The sequence below is a fragment of the Lissotriton helveticus genome, chromosome 5_1 (genome assembly GCF_964261635.1).
Source record: "Lissotriton helveticus chromosome 5_1, aLisHel1.1, whole genome shotgun sequence".
Classification (NCBI taxonomy): Eukaryota; Metazoa; Chordata; class Amphibia; order Caudata; family Salamandridae; genus Lissotriton; species Lissotriton helveticus.
Genome location: NC_136065.1, coordinates 729,506,685 through 729,532,273, shown reverse-complemented (window position 1 = coordinate 729,532,273; position 25,589 = coordinate 729,506,685). Strand labels below are relative to the sequence as shown.

General features: G+C 47.6%; 1 protein-coding gene across 2 annotated transcripts in view; it reads right to left on the bottom strand.

Moving 5' to 3' along the window:
* Positions 1–25,589, bottom strand: part of LOC144754879 (nucleolar RNA helicase 2-like) — a 650,789-nt gene that overhangs the window by 433,690 nt on the left and 191,510 nt on the right. Inside the window, exons 6-7 of one of the 2 annotated variants that reach the window (XM_078643201.1) lie at positions 11,331–11,448; positions 887–1,072 (exon numbers count right to left, since the gene is read on the bottom strand). In XM_078643201.1, the coding sequence (XP_078499327.1) occupies positions 887–1,072; positions 11,331–11,448 (304 nt within the window). Of the gene's footprint in view, positions 1–886; positions 1,073–11,330; positions 11,467–25,589 lie in introns of both variants that reach the window. The other variant, XM_078643200.1, reaches the window with a different exon arrangement.

Here is a 25,589-nt window from a genome sequence, read left to right as displayed (position 1 = left end):
TTGAACAGTATACAAACCGTTTTATCAACTGCAAAAATAAACTGACTGTTCCTACAAAACCAGTGCTCACAGTATTTTGAAAAGTAGCATTGCATGAAAAGTATAACTTACCTGCTACTAAGTAAATCTTAGATCTAGAAATAAAGGAAAATAAGTTTTTATACAAACAATTGGTATAAATTCAGTCTGTGTGACAATTTCTTGCCTGAGTGTGTACAACAAATGCTTAGCACGACCCTCTGATAAGCCTGACTGCTTAACCACACTACCCCAAAAGAGAGTGAGGTATTATCTACTATAGACTCTGCTATACCTTTGGGGATCCCCTGGACTCTGTGCACACTATACCTTACTTTGGTATAGTATATACAGAGCCAGCTTCCCACAACGGGACCATCAAATAGCAGGTCAGTAAGGTTAGGCTAGACATATCCTAAAAATCTGGAAAATCGCATCTAAGCATGCCTCCAAAGGGCCTCACTAGTGCAGATAGCTCTTGCAGAGAATCAGTGATATTTTTTTATTTGATTGGATTTGATTTTATATTTGTTAGGAGCACGAATCATTCCAAAGGGGATCCCTCGGCTCCGAAGCAGATTATAATTCCATAGGAGATTAAGGATCAAACAACCAAGTTTGTCTTGGTTGAATGGTGCCTAATTCTCATCATTAATACTTTTATTTAAATAAAAATTAGTTTGAGAAAAAAGAAATTACATTTCAGTGAGAATAACTAGAAAATAAAGTTTTTCTTGGACATAAACAATAGCATTAAAACGTTAAAAAGATGGCAGCTTTATGTGAAATGGTGTACCATTAAGTAGCATTCTTTGTTCAATATAAAATGTATGATACACAAAACAATTGACGCTCTCCTAAAATTTACCTTTTTTGTATGCCACACTTAAAATCTCTTCAACTTGTTCAGCGAAGCCCATGTCCAACATCTGGTCAACTTCATCAAGAACAACATGCTTTAGTTGGGAAAGATTAAGGTTGTGGTTCTGTAACTGGTCTTTGATGCGGCCCGGTGTACCAACCAATATGTCAATGCCATTTCGAATGCTATCAACTGGGATAAATACAGAAAAAAATATTGAAAGCCCAATACAAAAAAATCTGCATTGAACCTGGAACAGTAATAATATTTTTAGTTTTTTCCTTAATTTCATTTTGCAGTTCTCATTACGAGGGAATAAGGGGAGAAAGATGAGCTCAGACAGAGGGAAAAGGGGGAAGCTGCAAGGAGGGGGCAAAAGTGGGTCCGGACAAAATGTAGATGATGCCAGAGTAATTAGGGTAATTTTTGGAATTTTGCGTTATTACGTGACGTTTGCTGCAAAATGTTACTGCGAGCACCCAGGAATAAGGCAAATGGCCAGGACAGTGACTGTTGCTCATGCAACTTGATTTTATTCATGCTATTTTTTTTACAGCAAAATGAGTCAAAAATGGATGTGGAAACACATTTTGCACTGAAAGAAGGATTTGCATTTTGCATAAGTACACCTAATTTATCCGAAATTTAGCATAATTACGCAAAACCAAAATATGCTAATTTCGCAGACCCCTAAGAACAAGGTATAATATGCAATCAAGTATGTGTGTGTATATATATATATATATATATATGGAATATGCTACTTACCAGTATGCATCTGTTCTTGGCATAGAGGGCTGCAGAGTGGTACATTTATGAATAGATCGCCATCTGGTGTTGGGCTCGGATGATTGCACTTTGTTTTTCTTCTGGAGAAGTCTTTGTCGTCATAGGTGACTCCTCCTCTCGGTGTTAGTGCGCATGGGCATCGGCTCCATCCTTAGATTGTTTTGCCATAGTAGGGTTAGATGGAGTAGTGTAGTGTAGTACATAAAGATATGCCCATGTAAATGTATCTAAATAAGATAATGTTGGGACAGACACAGGTTTCCGGGGAGGCAGGGAGGGCATGTACCACTCTGCAGCCCTCTATGCCAAGAACAGATGCATACTGGTAAGTAGCATATTCCGTTCGAGGCATATGGGCTGCAGATGGTACATTTATGAATAGATTGTACAGCAGTTACCTCCCTAGCGGTGGTCACCAGTGTCTGTCGCAACTGTCTGAAATAGAGTTTTTACTACAGCTTGGCCCACTCTGGCTTGTTGTGCAGCCTGTACATCAACACAGTAGTGCTTTGTGAATGTATGTGGTGTAGACCAAGTTGCTGCTCTACATATGTCATCTAGGGGAATGTTCCCTAAGAATGCCATAGATGCTCCTAGTTTTCTTGTGGAATGAGCTCTAGGAGGAACAGTTAATGTTCTCTTTGCTTTAATGTAACATATTTGTATGCATCTTACAATCCATCTTGCGATGCCTGCTTTAGAGATAGGATTGCCCTTATGTGTTGGGGAAAATGCTACAAATAGTTGTTTAGTTTTCCTGAAGCCTTGTGTTCTTTCTATGTAGTATGAAATGGCTCTTTTAACATCTAGTGTATGTAGAGCCCTTTCTGCCACCGTCTGTGGCTTTGGAAAGAAGACTGGTAATTCCACTGGCTGATTGATGTGGAATGCTGAAATTACTTTAGGCAAGAACTTTGGGTTTGTTCTAAGAACCACTTTATTCTGGTGTATCTGTAGGAATGGTTCTTGTATTGTTAATGCCTGTAACTCGCTTACTCTTCTGAGTGAGGTAATGGCTATAAGGAATGCCACCTTCCATGTAAGGAATTGTATTTCGCACCTATGCATAGGTTCGAAGGGTGGCCCCATTAGTCTGGTGAGTACCACGTTGAGGTTCCAGACTGGGGCGGGTGGTAATCTTGGTGGAATGACTCTTTTAAGACCTTCCATGAATGCTTTTATCGCTGGTACTCTGAACAGTGATATGCGCTGCCTGTTTTGTAGGTATGCTGCTATAGCTGCTAGATGTACTCTGATAGATGTGTACGCTAGATTACATTGCTGTAAGTGTAACAAGTAGCAAATAATCTCCCTTGTTGATACCTCTAGAGGGTTGATATTGTTATTAGTGCAGTGTATAGCAAACCTCTTCCACTTAGCTGCATAGCATGCTCTGGTGGTTGGACGTCTCGCTTGTTTAATTATTTCCATGCAATTTGGGGGGAGATCTAAGTACCCAAATTCTAGGATTTCAGGAGCCAGATCGCTAAGTTCAATTGAGTTGGATCTGGATGCATTATCTCTCCATGGTTCTGTGTAAGGTGCATGGGTAGAATTCGTAGCTTTTGATGTGGCACTTGTGAGAGTTGCAGGAGCGTGGTGAACCACGGCTGTCTTGCCCACGTGGGTGCTACTAGTATCATGGTCATTGAATGTTGTTGCAGTTTCCTGACCACTAATGGGATTAGTGGGAGAGGGGGAAAAGCGTATGCAAATTTGTTGGACCAATTTATCCATAACGCATTGCCCTGCGACAGGTGATGTGGGTACCTGGACGCGAAGCTTTGGCATTTTGCGTTCTGATGAGTGGCAAATAGGTCTATCTCTGGTTGTCCCCATCTTTGGAAGAATGGCTGCAGTATTTGTTGGTGCAGTTCCCATTCGTGTATTTGTTCCGACTGTCTGCTTAAGATGTCTGCTATCTGGTTTTGAACTCCTGGTAGGTGTTCGGCTAACAGATAGATGTTTTGAGGAATGGCCCATCTCCAAATCTCCTGTGCCAGTCTGGATAATTGGAGAGAGTGCGTCCCCCCCTGTTTTTGAATATAATACATTGCTGTCATGTTGTCTGTTCTGATCAGGACTGCTTTGTGGATAACATGTATCTGAAAGGCTTTCAATGCTAGAAACACTGCCAGTAGTTCTAGATAGTTGATGTGCAGTGTTTTTTCCTGCACACTCCACCTTCCTTGTACTGTGTATTTGTCCATATGTGCTCCCCATCCGGTGAGCGATGCGTCTGCTGTTATTGTCACCTGTGGAATTGGTTCTAGGAACGACCGCCCCTTGGTAATGTTTGTTCTGTTCCACCACTTCAGAGAGCGGTGTGTGCGGTCGTCTACCAACACCAGATCCGTAATCTGTCCTTGAGCCTGATTCCACTGTGTCGCTAAGCATTCTTGTAGCGGACGCATTTGTAGTTTTGCATATGGTATTAGCAGTATGCATGATGACATCATGCCTAGTAGCTGCATGAACACTCTTGCTGTTAGTGAGTGTTGTGGCTGAAATCTCTGAATGATTGTAAGCATTGCTTGGACTCTTATTGGGTTGGGGTACACTTTGGCTTTTTCTGTGTCTATGGTAGCCCCCAGATATTGTTGAACTTTGTTTGGTTGTAGGTGTGACTTTGTGTAGTTCACCGTGAACCCTAGCTGGTGTAGTAGCTGAATTGTCTTTTGTGTGTGTTGCAGACACTCCTCTTGCGACCTGGCTTTTATTAGCCAGTCGTCCAAGTATGGGAAGACATGAATTTGTTGTCTTCTTAGGTGAGCTGCTACCACTGCCAGGCATTTTGTGAACACTCTTGGTGCCGTCGTGACACCAAATGGGAGGACTTTGAACTGATAATGTTGTCCTTCTACCACAAACCTGAGGTATTTCCTGTGGGCTTTGTGAATAGGGATATGAAAGTAAGCGTCTTTTAGATCCAGTGTAGAAAGAAATTCCCCTTTCTTCAGTAAAGGAAGTACTTGTTGGAGCGTGACCATGTGGAAATGTTCCGAATTTATGTATGCGTTGAGAGGTCTTAGGTCCAGTATTGGCCTTAGAGACCCGTCCTTTTTGGGGATTAGGAAGTATAGTGAGTATACTCCTGTTCCCTGTTGGTGCTGTGGAACCTTCTCTATGGCATGCTTTTCTAGCAGTGATATTACTTCCTGTTTTAACAGTGTCAGGTGATCTTGTTTCATTGGACGCTGTTTGGGGGGGATGTTTGGTGGGGTAGCTGTGAGTTCTAGGCAATAACCATGTTGGATAATTTGTCTTACCCACTTGTCTGATGTGATGTTTTCCCAGACAGGTAGGAACTGTGATAGGCGTCCCCCTACCGGTGTTATATGGTCTGGGGGAAGCTCTATGAAGTCACTGTTTTGGGGTTGGAGAGTTGCGGTTGTTGTTGTTTCCGCGACCTCTACCCTTGTTGTTGTTACCCCTGTATCCACCTCTAGAATTACCTCTGGGTGATGTAGGTGTAAAAGAGGTTTGCTGTTGGTTTGTACCTGTACTTTTGGATCCTCCTCTATAGGTGGATCTACGAAAGGAACCTCTTTGTGTCGGCTGCTGCAATGCTCCCATTGATTTAGCCGTTTCTGTATCCTTTTTCATTTTTTCTAGGGCCTCATCTGTCCCTGTGCCAAAAAGTGTTTTCCCATCAAAAGGTTGATTAAGTAACGAGGTTTGTACCTCTTGTTTGAATCCTGACACTCTGAGCCATGCATGTCTCCTTAGCATGATGCTTGTATTTGTCGACCTTGCCGCAGTTTCTGCCGCGTCTAGGGCGCACTTTATTGAAGTGTTAGTAATTAACTTCCCTTCTTGTATAAGTTGATCAGCTCTCTTTTGATGTTCTTTAGGGAGATGTTTGATGAGTGTTTCTAACTCATCATAATGCGCTCTGTCATACCTTGCAAGTAGTGCTTGCGTATTAGCTATGCGCCAACTGTTTGCCGCTTGAGATGCTACTCTCTTGCCAGAGGCATCTATTAGTTTAGACTCCTTGTCAGGAGGTGGCGCTTCTCCCGTAGATAAAGAGTTTGCTCTCTTGCGAGCGTTTGTGACCACTAGTGAGTCTAGAGGAATTTGTCCCTTAATGTATATTGGGTCTTTTGGAGCTGCCCTATATTTTTTATCAATTCTTGGGTTCAATACCCTAGCCCTCACTGGGTCTTTGAATATCTCTGATGTATGACTGAGAAGGCCTTTTAGCATTGGTAGTGTTCCTGATGTTCTTTGTGCAGTAGGTAGTGTCTCTAATAAGAAATCCTGTACTAGAGGTTCTGTATGTAGGTCTACCTTATGAAATGTTGCTGCTCTAGTAATGAGTTGTGCAAACCCAGTATTGTCATCAGGAGGTGAAGGTTTTGAGGGATATGACTCAAGGTCGGTATCATTACCTGATCCCACATTATACTCCTCCCATGGGTCTGCCTCCTCTGGGATTGTGTCCTCATCATCCCCAGGGTGTCCCCCCTCCCCTGTGTCACTTTCTCCATCTGTTGTAGGTGTAGATGGACGTGTGGGAGGAATATCTGGCCTATTGTGAGGAATAGGCGGAGATGGTGTGTGAGGTTTGGGAGAAGGGGGAGGAGTTGTATTCGTCCCCATTGTTCTCTTCTTTGGATGAGCCTTGTCGTCCAAATGTTCATGTTTCCTCTTTTTAGGTAGCTCTGTGACTACCTTGCCAGTCTTTGGGTCAATAAACAAAGTCTTTTGTTTAGGATCCGTTCCGTGTTCCTGTGTCGGTACCGCAGTTTTCGGTTCCGAAAGGTGTCTTTTCTTTGAAATGTCCATTTGTATTTTCGGTGCCGAAGTTTTGTTCGGATCCGACTTCTTCGGTATCGAAGATGTCCCCGGTGTCGAGGGTGTTTTCGGCGCCGAAGCGTGCTTCGGTGTCGACATGGACTGCTTCGACTTCGAGCTTTCCTTTACTTGGTGCTTCGGTGTCGATGTGGTTGGTTTATCGGAACCGGAACCACTATGATGGGAGACCGAGTGTTTCGGTTTCTGTTTCGTTGCCGGGCTCGAAGGCGGGGCGTTGGAAACTTTTTTCGGTTGTCTGACCGGGCTCGAGGGCGGGGTCGACACCGTGCGGGGTCTGTTTTTCGGTAAAGGGACGTCGTCACTCACGGTTTGTTGGACGTCGAATTCCTCGACGTCGGACTCGTCCGCTTCTGACCCCGCCTCGTCGGCCTCTTCTTCCTCCTCTTCTGGGTGCTGGTCCTCTAACAGCTCCGGGATTGCTTGTGACTGCATTCTCGATACCTCGTGTCTTCGGGCTCGACGGTTTCTAATCGTCGACTTTGACGAGAACGCTGCACAGGCCTCACAGTCCCTGGATTCGTGTTCAGGGGACAAGCAGAGGTTGCACACTTCGTGTAGGTCCTTGTGTGGGAACTTAGCACCACACGTTGGACATTTTTTGAATGGAGTCCTTTCCATGGACCCCGGGCTGGACTACGTCGAGTTTCTCGTAGTCGTCGTCCTTCGAATCGCGTCGGTATGGGGTGAAGTCGCGTTCGATAACGATACCGTCGATTTGGAAAGGAATACGCGCCGGTTATAACCTTCTTTGTTGAAGTCGGTCCGGAGCGCTTCTATCCTCATCCGAACCCGATGGCGGAAAAAAACAATCTAAGGATGGAGCCGATGCCCATGCGCACTAACACCGAGAGGAGGAGTCACCTATGACGACAAAGACTTCTCCAGAAGAAAAACAAAGTGCAATCATCCGAGCCCAACACCAGATGGCGATCTATTCATAAATGTACCATCTGCAGCCCATATGCCTCGAACATATATATATATATATACACACACACATACATATACAATACATATACATATATACACACATACACATACATATATACACCCACACACACACACATCAAGTTAATGAAATAATTTTAAAAATGGGGTCTGAGAGAAAGCAGACAGCAATACCCTCCAGTAAAGAAAGGGTAGGCGATATACTGCTTTCAAGTGATGTCTAAGGATTGGAGTCAGTGTAATCTTGTACTCCGTACCACTTCAGACTTTAGGCAGAAAAGTTCCATATTACTGAATGTGACATTTAATAATAATATTCTTTATTCGGCTGTAATCACAGCCATAAAAGAAACAGGGATAAAAAAACAGTAACAAATTCATTTAAAACTACATGTCACGATATGTGGAGAAGTGTGGCTCACTGGTTAGAGGAGGTAGACCCTGAAGCAGAGGTCAGACCCGGGACCAGGATTCAATTCCCGACGCGGCAGGGTCTTGAGCCCAAATATCCACGGACTCGATAATTCTCGTTTCGGTGCCTACTCGAATCATGGGTTCACACTCTGCAGCTCTGGGCATCAGCCTGCTTAATCTCCACTACGGCCCCCCCCCCGCGGCGGGATGCCTGGCTTTCACCTTGGATCTCACAGGGAAAAGCCAGGATGGGTTCCCAAGGCAAGCGCCGAGATGCCTACGGGTAATCGAGCGCTATATAAGAACGCATAATAATAATAATAATAATAATAATAATGTGCAAAATCGCAAAAGTCCTTATATCCACAGTCCCGTCTAGAATTTCTTGATCTTAACACGGCTCTTAGAAAGTTTGTTACAACAAAAAGTGACATTTTCAAAATAGTGATTTCAAATCCAACTTCACAACCAGTTTGGATTTTAAATTACCATGAACTGGAGTACTTGAGCCATGGTTTTAGCTCCGTCCATCATCCCCTTGTGTTTTCTTTGTGCGCCCTAAGTTGGCAGGCTATGCCCAGACGTGGGTCCCTTGCTCATTTCGCTACTGGATTCAAGTTAGCCTGGCTGATGAGGGGTGTTACCTCGAAACCGGTCTCAGGATGCTTGTTTCTAGTTCAGGGAAGACCTGTCTTAGCAGTTCGGGCTGAACTGTTACCATGAGGCACAGGGTCAAGACTGATTTGCATATAGTTAGGTCTGAACTGAGGTGGCGAAGTGAGCTGAAGAACGATAATGGATTCAACACAGATCTGTGACTGGGGGTGAGTGCCTGAAAAGTTTCAGCGCTCCGTCCATCATCCCCTTGTGTTTGCTTTAGCTATTACCAACCTGAAGTTATAAAGTGTTATAATGTAACCCAGTGCTTTTCTATAGGAGGCCAGACCTGCCACAGTGAAATACCATTTAGATTGTTCACTGTCTGGACATGTAAAACGCACTAAGAATACACTTCATACTTTTTAATTGCCATGCAACCTGCCTAATGGGTATGTACATCCGACCTTAAGAGTGACTTACAATTATTGAAAAGGAAGGCTTAGGCCTGTCAAAGAGTTTATTTTGCCCCGGTCGAATTTGCAATTTAAAAGCTGCACAGCTAGGAAGCAGTGGCAGGTCTAGAATCCTGTTTTCACTTGTCACTTTAGTGGTGGCACAATAAGAACTGCAGGTGACATTTACCATACAGTTCCTGGATGAACAGAGTACCATATGTCAGGAACCGACTGGTAAATTAGCTATGCCAATCAGTTATTGGCCAACTGCAATACCATTTAGATTGTTCACTGTCTGGACATGTAAAACGCACTAAGAATACACTTCATACTTTTTAATTGCCATGCAACCTGCCTAATGGGTATGTACATCCGACCTTAAGAGTGACTTACAATTATTGAAAAGGAAGGCTTAGGCCTGTCAAAGAGTTTATTTTGCCCCGGTCGAATTTGCAATTTAAAAGCTGCACAGCTAGGAAGCAGTGGCAGGTCTAGAATCCTGTTTTCACTTGTCACTTTAGTGGTGGCACAATAAGAACTGCAGGTGACATTTACCATACAGTTCCTGGATGAACAGAGTACCATATGTCAGGAACCGACTGGTAAATTAGCTATGCCAATCAGTTATTGGCCAACTGCACCTATACTTTAGGGGTCAGAGCACGTAACTGGGCGCTGGATGTCAGCGCTCCTGTGTTCAGAATCAGTACTCCAGTACAATCTAGCAAAAAGGGGACTGATCCTGCAACAAGGGTCTTTCTTCACACAGAGAAAGACAAGTTGAGGGCACTAGGGCGTCAACGGGACTTCAGCAGGGCTTCGGTGGCATCAAATCTCTCAGGCCCCTGGCTTCAACGCAAAGGTGCAGCTGCAGGGTTATAGGTAAGGGCTCCCCTCTTGGCTTCCCGGCCTTGCGGCAGCCATGCCCCCGGAGTTCCAGTCGGGGGAATTACCATACAGGAAAGAGAACCCCAGACTCCCCCATAAACAACGCTTATCTGCAGCTCTTCAACTCGTTCTATAATTGTGCTTTTCAGTCTGCGAACCTACATGACCATTTGGCAATCTAATGCTTGGACACAAAAAAAGGCGTTAGGCTATAATAAACCAAGTTATTTGTTTGGGTTTCTTTGGAAGATAGGCTTTGCACCCTAACCTTGCGCGTGCTGTGGCTGTTCTGGTAAAGGAGGCCTGATCTGATATATACTGGACCCCAAGTCTCAGAGGTACTGTCAGCCTTCCGAGCTAGGAGTTAGATTAGGCAGGATCCCTTGCTGTGTGGGTTCCATTGGTAGGAAAGTTGAAGGCAGAATGTCTATGCGCTGCCGACGTTCTATTGTTTATTGCCAACCCATAGTTTATAATTTCCACATTACTCTTCATCATCCGGGTTTTTGAATGACACTCCAAGATTATTATAAATTAGGCCAAGATCAAATTGTTCCCATTACAAAATTTCAAACTGATTGAATTACGGTACTTAAGTATCAATGAGTAAACCTTCTAGAGATAACCTATAATGAATAGAAGTCTCTTATTTCATGAAGGCGGCCGCCACATTGCAGACAATACTCTGTAACTTATCTACATTTCCTAGATGGAGCACACGGCGTCGCTTCATTGCCATGTGCAACTGATAGTGTAATTGGGTCAGCAAAAGCAAGGAGAGGGGTGAAATAGTTATACAAGTATAAGCAGAGCGGATGGGTGCTGAGCTTGGCATGGTAGGAAGCAGAAAAATGGACTATCAAAATGTGAGGTGGTGGGCACCCTTTACTGTAATAGTCTCCCGAGCTACAAATAGATTATTATTTGGATATACTGAATGCAGATTTTTTTTTTCTATTTACACGTCTTTCCCAGCATACCTGCACTTGGAGGTACACTGTACATTGTAATGGAGCAACTGTGTGGTGTTGTCTCTAGAGGTTACTGTACACTTTGTTATACTTGACTGACTCCCTGAGGGACTGTGAATGTGATGGAAATAGGATGCATTCTAAGGAGCTGCTCTATAATCCAGCTTTTGACTTATTCAGCTCAAGATACTTTATTGATTTTACTCTCATACGTCTAGTTGCTTGCCTTGGGATCAATATTGAACCAGTTTCCCTCGGCTTCACAAGTGAGCACAGCTCAAAGATCGGAACAATACAATAAGAACACCATCCAATTCACAAAGCAAGACACCAAAACAATTCTAACACGGGCTATTTAATAAACCCACACTTTTTTACTAAAGCACAAACTAAAGAGGAGTGTGCCAGCGATCCCCTTATACATCACCATTTTACAGCAAAATTTAATTACCAGTTGGGTGGGAAACTAATATCATGTAGCAGTAATCAACGTTTATTCATATCATTTTGGTATAATTAAATGAGAAGTTCTGGAAACAGCCTAACGGAAAACAGAGTACTTACATTGTGCACGATATGCTGTGCCACCATAGAAACAATCAACTGTGAGTTTTTTAGTAATGTCTTTAAAGTCTCTGGACACCTGAATGGCTAGCTCCCTTGTTGGAGTAAGAACAAGCACCTGCAATAAAACAAAGCACTGTTAAAATTTAGATGCTCTGGTACTTAAACAATAATCCCAGGTGGATTCGAAATTGTCGATAAATGCAGAAAGGTAAATACTACTTACCAGTATGCATCTGTTCTTGGCATGTAGAGCTGCAGAGTCTCACACTGAGCATTATATCGCCACCTGGTGTTGGGATGATTGCATGTTGTTGTCGTCTTGGAAGAAGTCTTTGTAGTCACAAGATAGGTGACTGCTCCCTTGGACGATAGTGCGAATGGGCATCGACTCCATCCTTAGATTGTTTTTTGCCATGATAGGAAATGATGGAGTTAGTAGAAATAGAAAAAAAGGGATGTCCATGTGTGTATATCTAAGATAGAACTGGAACAGATACATGTCCCGAGGAGGCGGGTGGGCTTGTGAGACTCTGCAGCTCTACATGCCAAGAACAGATGCATACTGGTAAGTAGCATTTACCGTTCGAGGCATATGAGCTGCAGATCTAACACTGAGCATTGATTATACAGCAGTGTTTCCCCTAGCGGTGGTCGCCTGTATCTGTTGCAGTTCTTTGAGAGAGAGTTTTGAGGACAGCTTGGCTACTGCAGTTTGCTGCTTTGCTTGCACATCAACACAATAGTGTTTAGTGAAGGTATGTATTGTAGACCATGGTGCTGCTTTGCATATGTCTTCTAGAGGAATGTTCCATAAGAAGGCCATAGAGGCTCCTAGTTTGGTGTGGAGTGCGCTCTAGGAGGAATTGTTAATGTACGTTTTGCTTTTTGATAGCATATTTGTATGCATTTCACAGTCCACCTAGCAATTCCAGCTTTAGAGATGGGGTTGCCTTTATGTGGTGGTGAGAAAGCTACAAACAATTGTTTTGTTTTTCGAAAGGTTTTAGTCCTATCAATGTAATAGAGAAAGGCTCTTTTTATGTCTAGGGTGTGTAGAGCTCTTTCTGCTACAGAGTCTGGGTTTTGAAAAAACACCAGCAACTCTACTGATTGGTTTAGAAGAAATGGAGTAATGACTTTAGGAAGGAATTTTAGATTTGTTCTTAGGACCACTTTGTTACGGTGTAGTTGTAAAAATGCTTCTTGTATAGTGAGAGCCTGAATTTTACTTACTCTTCTGAGAGAGGTAATAGCAATAAGGAAAGCTGTTTTCCATGTGAGGAATTGCAGTTCACATTTGTGTAAAGGTTCAAAAGGGGGGTCCAAGATGGGGCGTGGCTTAGCGGGCGATCATGGCGGACGTGGCTTGCTAAAGCTCCCGCCGGCCCGACGATTATCCTTTCATTTCTCCTGGCCCCCGGACCCGAAAAACACATCACGTCTGGGGCGAAGGTGGCAGACGACTTTGGGATACATCCGGTGCCGGGACCGGCGCGCCGGGACCCTTCCAGGCGGCGAGGCGGGCTGGAGCAGCGGGCGGCCTAGTGCCGATCAGACAAGCCGGGGCCTCGATTTTGGCGCACCCGGACCTGAGAGCTCGTCCTGGGGTCTGCGGCGCCATTTTCTGACCGTGATCCGGGGCTGCCTGCTGCGGGAGAGCCACCACGGGCTCCCCTGCCCTTCCTCGTAGTGCAAGTGAGGAGGGCTAGTGCCTGGTGAGCGCCTTGGAGAACCTGCGGCCTACCTGGCCTTGGCGGAGCCGGGGCCTCGAGTTTGGCGGCCCCTGCCCGGAGTCACAGACGCTGATCCTTGGACCGGAGGTGCAGGAGCATAGGAGCCCCGAAAGCCCTGACCCGGGGCCTGAGTGGTGGACATTCACGAGGGGCGACCCTCTTGCAGGTGCGTGTTGCCCGGCCGTCTCTGCTGCCGCCATGACCAGAGGTGGAGGTGGCGCGGCCGCCGCTAAAACGGGACCTATCGACAAATTCACTGGCCCTGGAGGGGGTGCCGGAGGAGGCCAGAATGCTGGACCGGACAATGCAGCGCTGCTGACGGCCATTACGCAGTCCCGCGACATGCTAGACGCAAAGATTGGCGCAGTGGGTGCCGATGTGATGCTGTTGCGTCAGGACCTTCGCAATGCGGTCGCCCGCATCACTGAAACGGAGACCAGGGTCACGACGGTGGAGGGAGACGTTGGCGCTCTCAAGAAGAGGTTTGCTGACCTGGAACAGACTCAGCGTGGCCTAGCGCTTCGTGTGGAGGACGCTGAAGGACGGGCGCGACGGAACAACCTGCGCTTTATTGGCTTTCCGGAGGACTGTGAGAAGGGACATATGGACGCTTTCCTATCCCAGTGGCTGGAGAGCTGGCTGCCCCCGGACGCCCTGTCGCGCTGCTTCGTGGTGGAGCGTGCACACCGTGCCTTAACGCAGAAGCCGCCGACTGGGGAGCGGCCTCGCCCGATCATCGCCCGGATCCTCAACTTCCATGATAGGGACGTCATTCTCCGTGAGGCGCGACTTAAAGACACTCTACTCTATGATAATCATAAGATCATGATATTCCCGGACTATACCAGACTGGTCCAGCAGCAGAGACATTCCTTCCTGGCGGCCAAGGCCAAGCTGCGCGGCCTGAAAATTCAATACTCGCTGCTTTACCCGGCCCGCCTCCGGGTGATCTTCAACTCTAAGACCCATTTCTTCGATACTCCGGAGGCCGTCTTCAGGTGGACCGACGAGGCGGTCAGACTACGACCACACGCCCAGCCGGGGTTGCACCCCGGCTCCTCGCGCAGCTCATCTCAGGAGCGGGGTGATCAGCCGGGCAAAGGAAAACGACCTCGCAAGTCCCGCTCGCGACGACGGTCCCTGTCCCGGGACCCCCTTCTGGGGGACACGCAACATGCTACGGACGCATCTGACAAGGACGTCTGATCATCGTTGGCTGGCCACCTACTGAATGCCTTTCTTCTGTGATCTTCCACCGTGGCGGCTGAACTTTGCTCGGTGGGACTAACATTGGCTGGTGCAGTATTACCCTGTTCTTTGGCGGATATATGGGACCCTTGCGGCAAACTGTTTCTTTGTGCTGCACTGCCTTTAGCCTGGCTATGTGTTTGATGGGGGTTCGGGGCACGTTCTATGGGCTGCCTCCTCCTATTGGGACTGGGGGGTGGTTTTTGCGAGTGTGTCTAGTTGGTTGAGGGGGGGCTAGTTGGGATCCATTGGCATGCTTGACTTTCAGCACTATGTTTTGGGCCTGGAGTACCGTATGCCGCGACAGATGCTTCATTGTTTTTTGAGGTATAGGGGTGGGGGAGGGGGGAGCTGGGGTGTGGGGTTTGGGGTTGTGTTATGTGGGGTGCACGTGTTCTTTGTGATCTTTGCAATTGGGGTGTGGGAGGTCTGGGTCGGGTGCTGGGGAGCACGGGAATTCCCTAATCATGACAATGGCTGATGTTCCAAGTCTAGCGTCTCCTGGCGCTTCCATGCGCATTCTGAGCTGGAATGTTCGGGGGCTCCTGGACAAGATTAAGCGGGGGGCTGTGCTTCGCTGGGCAAAAAGGGACCTTGCAGATGTACTCCTCCTTCAGGAAACACACATGTTGGGCTCTAAGGCACTGAGTCTGCAGCGGTTTGGCTTCCACCAAGTGTTCCATGCTGGGTTTACTAGGGGCTCGAGGGGGGTGGCCATTCTTGTCCACAGACGGTTGGCCTACACTCATGAGCGTCAGTGGCTTGATCCTCAGGGCCGATTTGTGTTTATACAGGGGAAGATCGGTGTAGAGCCTGTGGTGTTTGGTAGTGTGTATGCCCCTCCCCCGCTGCAATGGGTCCTTGCGGAGCGATTGTTTGCCCTGTGGACTGAGCTCCCCCGTTCCCTGGCTGTGATTGGTGGCGACTGGAATGATGTGGTGGACATGGCATTGGACAGGCAGAGGGGACTGGGGGCTGCACCTGTGGCCTCCCCTACACGGTTGAGTGCCATGATTGATGGTCTAGGATGGGTGGATGTTTGGCGACACCTGCATGCAGCGCGGCGGGAGTACACTTATGTTTCGGCTGTGCATGGCTCCCTTTCGCGCCTTGATTGTGTGTTTGTGCCGGGGGCTTTCCTTGACAGGGTGAAAGGGGCGGCGATCCGGCCTCGCGGGCTATCTGACCACTCCCCCGTGGCGGTCCAAATTGATCTTTGTAAGGCGCGCCAACCGTTTCGATGGCGGATGTCTACGTGGCACCTGCAGCGTCCGGACTACTCCCAGCATTTGCGTGGTGCGATTGCCCATTATTGGCAGGACAATCTTACGGTGGGGGTGGACGCGGTGACGGTCTGGGAGGCTATGAAACCCGTCCTGCGGAGTATTGATATTGCCTGGTGCGCTTCTGCCCGTCGGACTCGACAGAGTGGCATTGTTGCCGCTGCGGCGCGAGTGGAGGTGCTGGAGGCGAGACATAGGGAAGCAGCCGATGATATTACACTGCGGCTACTCCTACAGGCGCAGCAGTCTTACTCCTCTGCCTTATTAGACGAGGCTCGCCAGGCGTGGTTGGCTACGCGTAGTAGGGTGTACCAGTGGGGCGATAAGTCTTGCACCATGCTCCACAGGCTTTGTCAGCAGTCCTTGCAGCCAGTCACTCTGCCGGGGTTGGTCGACGACGCCGGGGTAGCGATAACGGATCCTGCGATACTGGCGGCGAGCTTTGCGCACTATTATGGGCGTCAATATGCCTCTCGGGAGGACATGTCCCCGGACGGCATTGGGGGATACCTTGCGGCGGTCCCCCCGCATGCTATCTCGGATGAGGTGCGCGATGCCTTGGATCTCCCCCTGACGGCAGAGGAGTTGGGCGACGCACTGGGTCAGCTCAATGCGGGCAAGGCGCCTGGGCCGAGTGGGTTCCCTAGTGAATTCTATAGGAAGTTTCATCTGCAGCTCGGACCCCACTACAGGCGGGCGCTGGAATTGGCGAGGGAACGTGGCAGCCTCCCCCCGGACTGGCGTCATGCCGAAATTGTAGTATTCCAGAAGCCTGGCAGACCCCCCGATCGCCACGAGTCCTATCGTCCTATATCCCTCATTAACTTCGAGGCTAAGCTCCTGGCCAAGGCGCTCGCGAACCGCCTGCTTCCTCACATCTCGGCCCTTGTCCACCCAGATCAGGCGGGCTTCATGCCGCACAGGGCAACGAGACACAACATTCGGCGGGCGCAGGCCGCGATTGACGCGATCGGGTCTTCGGGGGATCAGGCGGCGCTTCTGCTGGCGGATATTGATAGTGCCTTTGATTCGGTCAGCTGGACCTATCTTTTTGCTCTTCTGCCGCTGCTGAACTTGGGCCCGGTCTTTGTCTCCTATGTTAGGTTGCTTTATACGGGTTTTACGGCTTCGGTGCGGGTCTCTGGGGCGGTCTCCGCTCGGTTTCCTGTGACCAGGGGTACACGTCAGGGGTGCCCCCTCTCCCCGTACCTATTTGCCCTGGCTATGGAGCCGTTGGCCGCCCAGGTGCGCCGAGATGCACTTTATCGAGGCTTTGTGTGGGGGTCGGACCACTCGGACCGCATAGCTTTGTATGCGGATGACGTACTTTTCTTCATGACAGATTTGCAGCGTACGGGCCCCCGTATCCTTGAGTTGATGCAGGAGTTAGGTCAGGCGTCGGGGCTCTTTCTTAATCCGCGTAAGTCGACCCTATGGGTGTTGGGAGGTGACTCGGCCTGCTGTCCGTGGGCTGCGTCCCTTCGGGTGGCTGCCGATGGCGTGAAGTATTTGGGCGTTTTTCTCTCGGCTTCGGCCTCGGTAGCGTGGGATCGGAATGTCCAGCCGGTGTGGGATCGGGTCCAGATGGACGTCAAGACGTGGACGCGTATGCCCCTTAACATTTATGGCCGGTCGGCCATCTTCAAGATGGTGGCCCTACCTCGGCTTCTCTACCAACTGCAGAACCATCCATTTCAGATCGACTCACGGTGGTTCCGCGGTGTTAACTCGGTGCTGGGTCGGTTTCTGTGGACTGGGGGTGCTTCTAGAGTCGCGCTGCGCACGTGCTTTCTCTCTACTTACTGCGGCGGCATGGCGTCCGCGGATCTACTGTCTTACTATCAAGCCTCCCACCTCCTGGTGCTTAACGAGTGGTGGTACGTGGACCGTAGTGATCCGGCCTATGCCCTGTAGCACTCTCTGATGGATGGTGCCTCCCTACACACCTTATTGTATTCGGCCAGACGGAGGAGATTGTTGCAGAGAGTCACTCAGGTGGTCTTCGCAATCTGGCGACAAGCCTTGCATCGTGTGGGTTGGTGGGGTAGGCTAACGGCCGAGACCCCGTTGTGGCGTAATGGCTTGCTTCCGGCATTGGCTTCCTTATCGGGGTTTGGCGGCTGGGATGCGATCGGGATCTCGTCTCTCGGTCATGTTCTTACTGGCACTACGCTTAAGTCCTTTCAGGACCTCAGTTCTGAATTTAACATGCCCAAATCCCAGTTCTTCCGGTACCTCCAGTTCCGCCACGCCCTTGCCCCTAGCCTAGTGGGCCTAGAGCAACTCCCTGAATTTAGACCCATTGAGGCGAAACTCTTTATGGGGGACCTGGGTGACAAGAAGGTCTCTCAGATATACCGCTCCCTGGTCACGCACTGTTCCCCTTCCCTGTCGACGTTGAAGGCCTCCTGGGAGAATGATGTCGGCCCCCTGGATGAGGATGACTGGCGTGAGGCTCTTGAATCTCCCCGTGGTACTGCCATAGCCATTCGTCTTCGCTTTATCCAATTCAAATACCTTCACAGGGCGTATTATACTAGGGACCGTCTGTGGCGAGCGGGCCTGATAGCCGCCCCGGAGTGTCTGAGGTGCGGTACTGAAAGGGGGACGCTTTTCCATACCGTGTGGTCCTGTGAGAGACTGACTAGATTCTGGGCTGGGGTTTGGGACTGCCTGTCGGAGGTGTTGGGATGGGACCTGCCCCGGACCCCTAGGCTGGGCCTTCTCCATGTCCTGGAAGGCGTTGGGGGTAACATCTACAAACGACACTTGCTGCTGTTGGGTCTGGTGGTGGCCAAGCGGGACTTGGCCAGGCCTGGAAGAGCGACCGGGCCCCCCCGCTTGGTGTGTGGAAGGCAGGATTGGACTTTCTTATGGGCCTGGAGCTGCCGGTCTTTGAAGCCCGGGGGTGTCCACGCAAACACTACAAAATATGGAAGCGGTGGGCGGACTACAGGGGCCTGACACTTGACCCCCCGATAGACATTGACGATGTCCCGTCTCCTGATGTGGATCCTGTACCCTAGACTGTTGGCCTACACTGCCATTGCTATTCATCTCATGTTGCTACGCTGATCACGTGCACCGGGTTAGGGTGGGATAAGGGGTGGGTAGTTGGGGCTGGGGTGGGGGGCGGTTTTTCTGCTTGGGGCTGGGCGGGATTGGGGGGGGATTGTTGGGGTATGTCATTTTGAAACTCTGGGTTCACTGCCATGCTTTTACACGTGAATCATTGACAGTCTCCTCCTGACTGTGGAGGGCTGTACCGAATTCTGCTTGAACTCTTAATAAAAACGGTTTTGAAAAAAGGGGGGTCCATTGAGCCTGGTAAGAACATTTAGGTTCCACACTGGAGAGGGTGGGAACCTAGGAGGAATGATTCTTTTCAATCCTTCCATAAATGCTTTAATTGCAGGTACTCTAAATAATTACAGATGTTGTCTATTTTGTAGGTACGCAGCAATGGCTGCAAGATGAGGCCTTACAGATGAATATGCTACGTTACATCTTTGTAAGTGTAGAAGGTAGCAGATAATATTCTGGATAGAAGCATCTAGTGGATCAATTTGATTATTGTTGCAGTAAATAGCAAATATCTTCCATTTTGCGGCATAGCAGGCTCTAGTTGTAGGTCTTCTGGCTTCCTTAATGATATTCATACAGTCTGGTGGTAGGTTAAGGTAACCAAACTCTAAGACTTCAGGATCCAGATCGCTAGATTCAGCTGACGTTAGCATGCATGGTGTCAGACACAGTTTTTGGTGTGGAACTATCGAGAGTTCTAGCAGCGTTGTGAACGACAGTTGTCGTGCCCATGTGGGATCTACTGGTATCATTTTGAGAGACTGTTGCCTTAGCTTGCGTACTGCTAGTGGTATTAGTGGGAGTGGTGGAAAAGCGTACGCAAATCTGCCTGACCAGTTTATCCATATCGCATTGCCTTTGGACAACGGGTGTGGAAACCTGGTGCCGAAGGTTGGACCTTTTGAGTTTTCGTGTGCGGCGAACAGATCGATGTCTGGATGACCCCACTTGTGAAGGAATGGTATGAGAACTTGCTGATGTAGTTCCCATTTGTGAATCTGTTGGGTCTGCTGACTTAGATCTGCTATCCGATTGTGAACTCCTGGAAGGTGTTCTGCTAGCAGATATATTTTTTGTGGAATGGCCCATCTCCAAATGTTCTGTGCAAGCTGGGAAAGTTGCAGAGAGTGTGTCCCCCCCTGTTTTTGAGTGTAGTACATGGCTGTTATGTTGTCCGTCCGGATCAGGACAGCTGTGTTCTGTACATGTACTTGGAAGGACTTGAGTGCTAGGAATATTGCTAGCAGCTCTATGTGAGTGATGTGGAGCACTCTTTGTTGAGTGGTCCATTTCCCTTGAGTTGCCTGGTGGAGGTGATAGGCTCGCCATCCTGTTAGGGATGCATCTGTTATAAGTACTATTTGTGGAACAGGCTTGAGGAACCGCCTCCCTCTGGACAAGTTTTTGGTGTTCCACCACTGCAGAGAGCAATGTGTGCGGCTGTCTACCAAGACCAGGTCTGTAAGTTGTCCTTGAGCCTGTTTCCACTGATGTGCTAGACATTCTTGCAATGGGCGCATTTGCAGTCTTGCATATGGAACAATAAAAATGCATGATGCTATCATGCCTATTAGTTGCATGAACACTCTGGCTGGGAGAGAGTGTAGTGTTTGAAACTTTGTGACTAAGGCTTGAATGCTCTGTGTCCTGGCTGGACTGGGATAAGCTGTAGCTGCGTTTATTGTTGCCCCTAGGTATTGATGTACAGGAGAGGGCTGAAGGTGTGACTTGGTGTAGTTGATTGTGAACCCTAAGTTGTGCAATGTTTGAATCGTTTGTAATGTGTGTTGGGCACACTGATTGAATGACTTGGCTTTTATGAGCCAATCGTCTAGGTATGGGAAGACATGGATGTGTTGTCTTCTGAGATGTGCTGCTACTACTGCTAGGTACTTTTTAAACACCCTTGGTGCAGTTGTGATCCGAATGGAAGGACTTTGAACTGATAGTGCTGTCCTTCTAGTACAAACCTTAGATACTTCCTGTGAGAAGGATGTATGGGAATGTGGAAGTAGGCGTCCTTGAGATCTAGTCTAGTAAGGAAATCGCCTTGTTGCAACAATGGGAGCACTTGTTGTAAAGTGATCATATGAAAATGATCTGAGTGTGTATATATAGATTGAGGGGTCGGAGGTCGAGAATTGGTCTTAGTGTCCCGTCCTTCTTGGGTATTAGGAAATACAGCGAGTAAACCCCTGTTCCTTGATGTTGTAATGGAACTATTTCTATTGCGTTTTTTTGGAAGCTATGATAGAACCTCTTGTTTGAGCAGCGTTAGATGTTCCGTAGACATTGGACCCGTTCTGGGTGGTATCTGTGGAGGGGTAGCGGCAAGTTCTAGGCAGTAGCCATACTGGATAATCTGTCTAACCCACTTGTCTGTTGTGATGGAATTCCAGACAGGTAGGAACTGTGTTAGTCTGCCCCCTACAGGAGTGGAATGCTGTTGGGGAAGCAGAAGGAAGTCACGGTTTTGTGTTGGGAGAGGTTTGATTATTGTTATTTCCTCGACCTCTCTTCCCTTGTTGGTGTTGCCTCAATAGCCTCCTTTAAAATATCCTTTATTGGAGGATGTTTGTGTATTGGTAAAGGAAGCTGAATTGTCTGATCCAGCCTGTTTGGAGCCCCCTCTGTAAAAGGAGCAACGAAAGGAGCCTTGTGCTTGGGTGGACTGCAGAACTCCCATAGATTTGGCTGTAACAGTATCTTTCTTCATTTTTTCAAGTGCTGTGTCTACCTCTGGGATTCAAAAAGGGGGGTGGTGATGGACAGAGTATCTGAATTAAGCAGAACACTCCTACCCAGTCAAAAGATCAGGGCTTGATCCATCACCGTTTTTTAGCTCACTGCACCATCCCAGTTCAGAACCTGGCTACATGCAAATTAGTCTGTCCCTGGCCCAGTGCATCATGGGAACAGGGCAGACCAAACTACCAAGCCAATTCTTTACTGGTGAAGAATTGGCTTGGTAGTTTGGGCAGCTATTCTCTTGCCTGAAGCATCTATTATTTTTGATTCCTTATCAGGAGGTGGTGCTTCACCTGAAGTTTGGGAGTTTGCTCATTTTCTGGCGTTTGAAACGACTAGGGAATCTAAGGGTAGCTGTCCCTTAATGTAGGCATGATCCCCAGGAGCAGGTCTGTACATTTCTTCTATTCTTGGGTTTATGATCCAAGCTCGTACAGGATCTTCAAACACTTCTGGGGCATGTTTAATGGCCCCTTTAAACATAGGTAGTATTTGAACTGACTTTTGGGAGTGTTCAAAAGTATCTAGCAAAAAATCTTCTTCTGCCTCATCTGAGTGCATTGTGACACCATGATAGATGGCAGCCCTCTTGAGTAAGTGTCCAAAACCAATATTATCTTCTGGAGGAGATGGTTTGGATGGATATGTATGTGGGTCAGGGATATCTGGTACATCCTGTGGGTTTGGGTACAACCAGTCTGGTGTATCACTTGGGTAGGGAAAAAGCTTATCTGGGTCTCCCCCTTCCCCTAGGTTATACACATCATCATTCTGAGGTGGTGTATGTGGTGGGGAAGAATGAGGAGAAGAATTTTGAGGTAAAACGTTTGAAGGAAGAGGAGGTGAAGGAGAAGAAGGGTGCATAGGTGATGCGGCAGAATCCTTCTTGACAGGCACTGGAGGTGTAGGTGCTGTATCTAACTTTCTCTTTCTGTGTGGCATAGTAGAAACCTGTCCTGTTTGTGGATCAATGTAGATCCTTTTTTGCAAAGGATTAGGTTGAAAAGGCTCCTCTTCTTGAGGAATCGCTTTCGGCGCCGATTTTTACAGTTCCGGGCATGGTTGTAGCTTGTCTTTAGCCTTAGGCGCTGTTATAGAGTCCTTTGGCGTAGGTTTCGGCACCGAAGATATTGTCTTTGGAGTCGAGGCCTGTTTCGTGCGCTTGAAAGCATCAGAAGCAGGCTTTGTAGGTTTCGGCACCGAAGATTTCGGGCTGGAAGCTGTTTTGGTCGGCTTGGAAGCGTCGGAAACAAGCTTCATTGTTTTCGGAGCCGTCTTGTCTTTAGGAGTCGACGGTTTCTGAGTGTGTTTCGGAACCGGGACTACTTTCGATTTTGGTGCAGAGGGAGCTGGTAGTATCGGCACGTGCTCGGTATGAGGCTACCGGAAGGCTTTAATATTTTCTTCGGAGCAGGGCTCGATGGCGGGGCTTTCGAAGCAGTGTTTCGGGTGTGACTGGGCCCCGAAGGCGGCGTTTTGATCTTTGTCTTCGATGTAGGTGTTGGGGCTAGGGTAGGGGCAGTAGTACTCATGCGTTGACCCGAAGGTATGGAGTCATCGGAATAGTCTGCCTCAGATACGATTTGGAGATAATCGGAATCTTCCTCTGGGACGCATGGACCTTCGTCGAAGATATCCACCGGTTCCGGAGCCGATCTCTACATATCGTGTCGACGGGCCCTCCGATCTCGGATCGAAAGGAAGCGCAGGCTGTACAGCTCGACTCGTCGTGTTCTGGCGATAAGCACAGGTTACACACCTCGTGATGGTCGCTGTGTGGAAATTTTACTCCACACTCTGGGCATCTCTTGAACGCCGTCCTTTCCATGAGTTGTAGGCCTCACAGCGTGGATAGGCCCATCGGCCCGCATCGACAACCAGAATCGATTTTATAAAGTCGAGTCGATAGTTATTGATATCGAAAGTTGTTTGGTAAAGTTTTTACGCGAACGACTTGAAAAGTAGATTTCGAACCAGAGCGGAAAAGTTGCATCCGAACCCCGTGGTGGAGAAAAACAATCTAAGGATGGAGTCGATGCCCATGCGCACTATCGTCCAAGGGAGGAGTCACCTATCTCGTGACTACAAAGACTTCTTCCAAGACGACAACATGCAATCATCCGAGCCCAACACCAGGTGGCGATCTAATGCTCAGTGTGAGATCTGCAGCTCATATGCCGCAAACAAAAACAATTTCTTTAAATGCTTTCCTTAAATCAGTAATGATTTAATAAAAATAAAAGCAACAAGTAACCTACCAGTGATAGTTGACAAATTTGTATACTGTGCAGTATCGTAGCATGTGCTGGTTAAGACCAGAAACTTCTAGACACACTGAGGTTCCCAGTGGTGTGGATCACTCCACTTTTGTTTACCCAGAATATCCTACAAATGTCAAACTTGTCAACACTTTCTGTGAGGGAAAGTTTTGGAATCTATGGAGAACTTAAGTCCTAAATCCCAGTGTTCCAACATTTCTTTCAATAAAAAAACAGTACTTTCATTTATATAGCGCGTACTACCCCTGATGAGGTGTTGAAGCTGTTTATGGCAAGTAGCACGCTACTCTGGAACCCAAGGTTAATGGTTAATCTAGTGGTTATTGGTGGGAACTGCAATTTGTTACGAGTAGTGAGGGAGGGGCCTACCTCCCAGGGGAGGATTGGTCCAGAAACATACCATGGAAACATACAGAAATTTGCTTTGAATTTAACAGATTCCTAGGGTGTGGTTAGCTGCAGGACTTGAACCCTGGGTTGGCTATCACCCGAGAAACCTACCAACCTCAGAAATTTCAGGAAACTAGACACCAGGAGGAGTCCAGAGTGGTATGCCTTGCATGGAACCTATTTATTTTTCTAACCCAGAAGGCCTTGCATATGTCATACTTCAGCTGGCAAGTGTGGCAATTCTGTTTTTGAACCATACTGACATCTGCTGGGTATTCTATGTAAGGTAATATGCTGGGATCCGCTCATGTGTCATTACTCTGGATCCCTGTGGGCGTCTAGTTGACAAATATTCTGAGGGTTGGTACATTTTCTTGGGTGCTGGAAGAACCCATGCCCGGATACTGAAGTTATTCCCTAGGGAAACTGGAAACAAATTTTGCAATTTAGGCATAGCTTTGGCATTTGCAGTGCAGACAGTTCCCCATGGAAATCCGGAAAAAAATTGGGTGTTTTAGGCCTGGTTTTGATGTTTACAGAGAGTATCAGTATACAAAGACAAATGCAGGGATGCAAGCAAGCCACACTACCTTGATTCCTCCAGTGAGCGCCAAAGGGAAAACCTGCCTTGGGTGCATGAAAGGGACCTCTATGTAGAGGTATGGTGGAAGGCATAGAGGTCAATGTCCTCCCCTCTCAAAGACGTTAATATAACTGGGAAAAAACTTACCTTAGGACTTTTATCATTACAGTCCCCCTGTTATATTAGTAACATAGAATAGAAGAGGAAGACTAATGGCATTCCCATCTCAGCATAATGTTATACATTTCAATACGTACCAGCAAAAGAGCCAGGTGGCGACTTGCAGGGTTCCAAATTATCTCAGATATATTTCAGAACTGTATTATCACAAATTGATAGTAGTTAACAGCATTTTCAGCTGGAGGAGTCCGAAACACTGCACTATGAGAAACTCTACCTCATCTGGGGGAGAAATTAATGACCGATTCTCACAGTATATGTCATTTTGTTCTAATCAGAAAAGAGGGACTCTTGGTCTTACGTGGCGAAATGAAAAATCTAGAGCGAGAAATTACACCGGAGGTCTGGAAAAAATTACTGGGGGTTATATCCAAGCCAATATTTGTGCACAAAGAAAAAGGGCCAGTATGAATGGTAAAATGCACTTAAATCTATCGCACATAATCTTCAACCGTTGCAGAGAAATTTTTTTTTTTTTTAAATCACTAAAATAAACAAACTGCAGCTCTACATAAATAAAGCCCCTGCGAGGATGAGACCAGAACAGAGCTCATTCATATTCAGTCTGGATTGTAGCAGTGCCATTTCCTAATATATTTAGTGTCCGCTTTGTACCACAAGAACTATGAGAGCAGAGCCTCAGTGGAGTAACACTGCATGGCACTAAACTGGATAAGTGGACTATTTAACAATACAAACAGATTTGAGAAGCACCTCTTCCCAAGGAC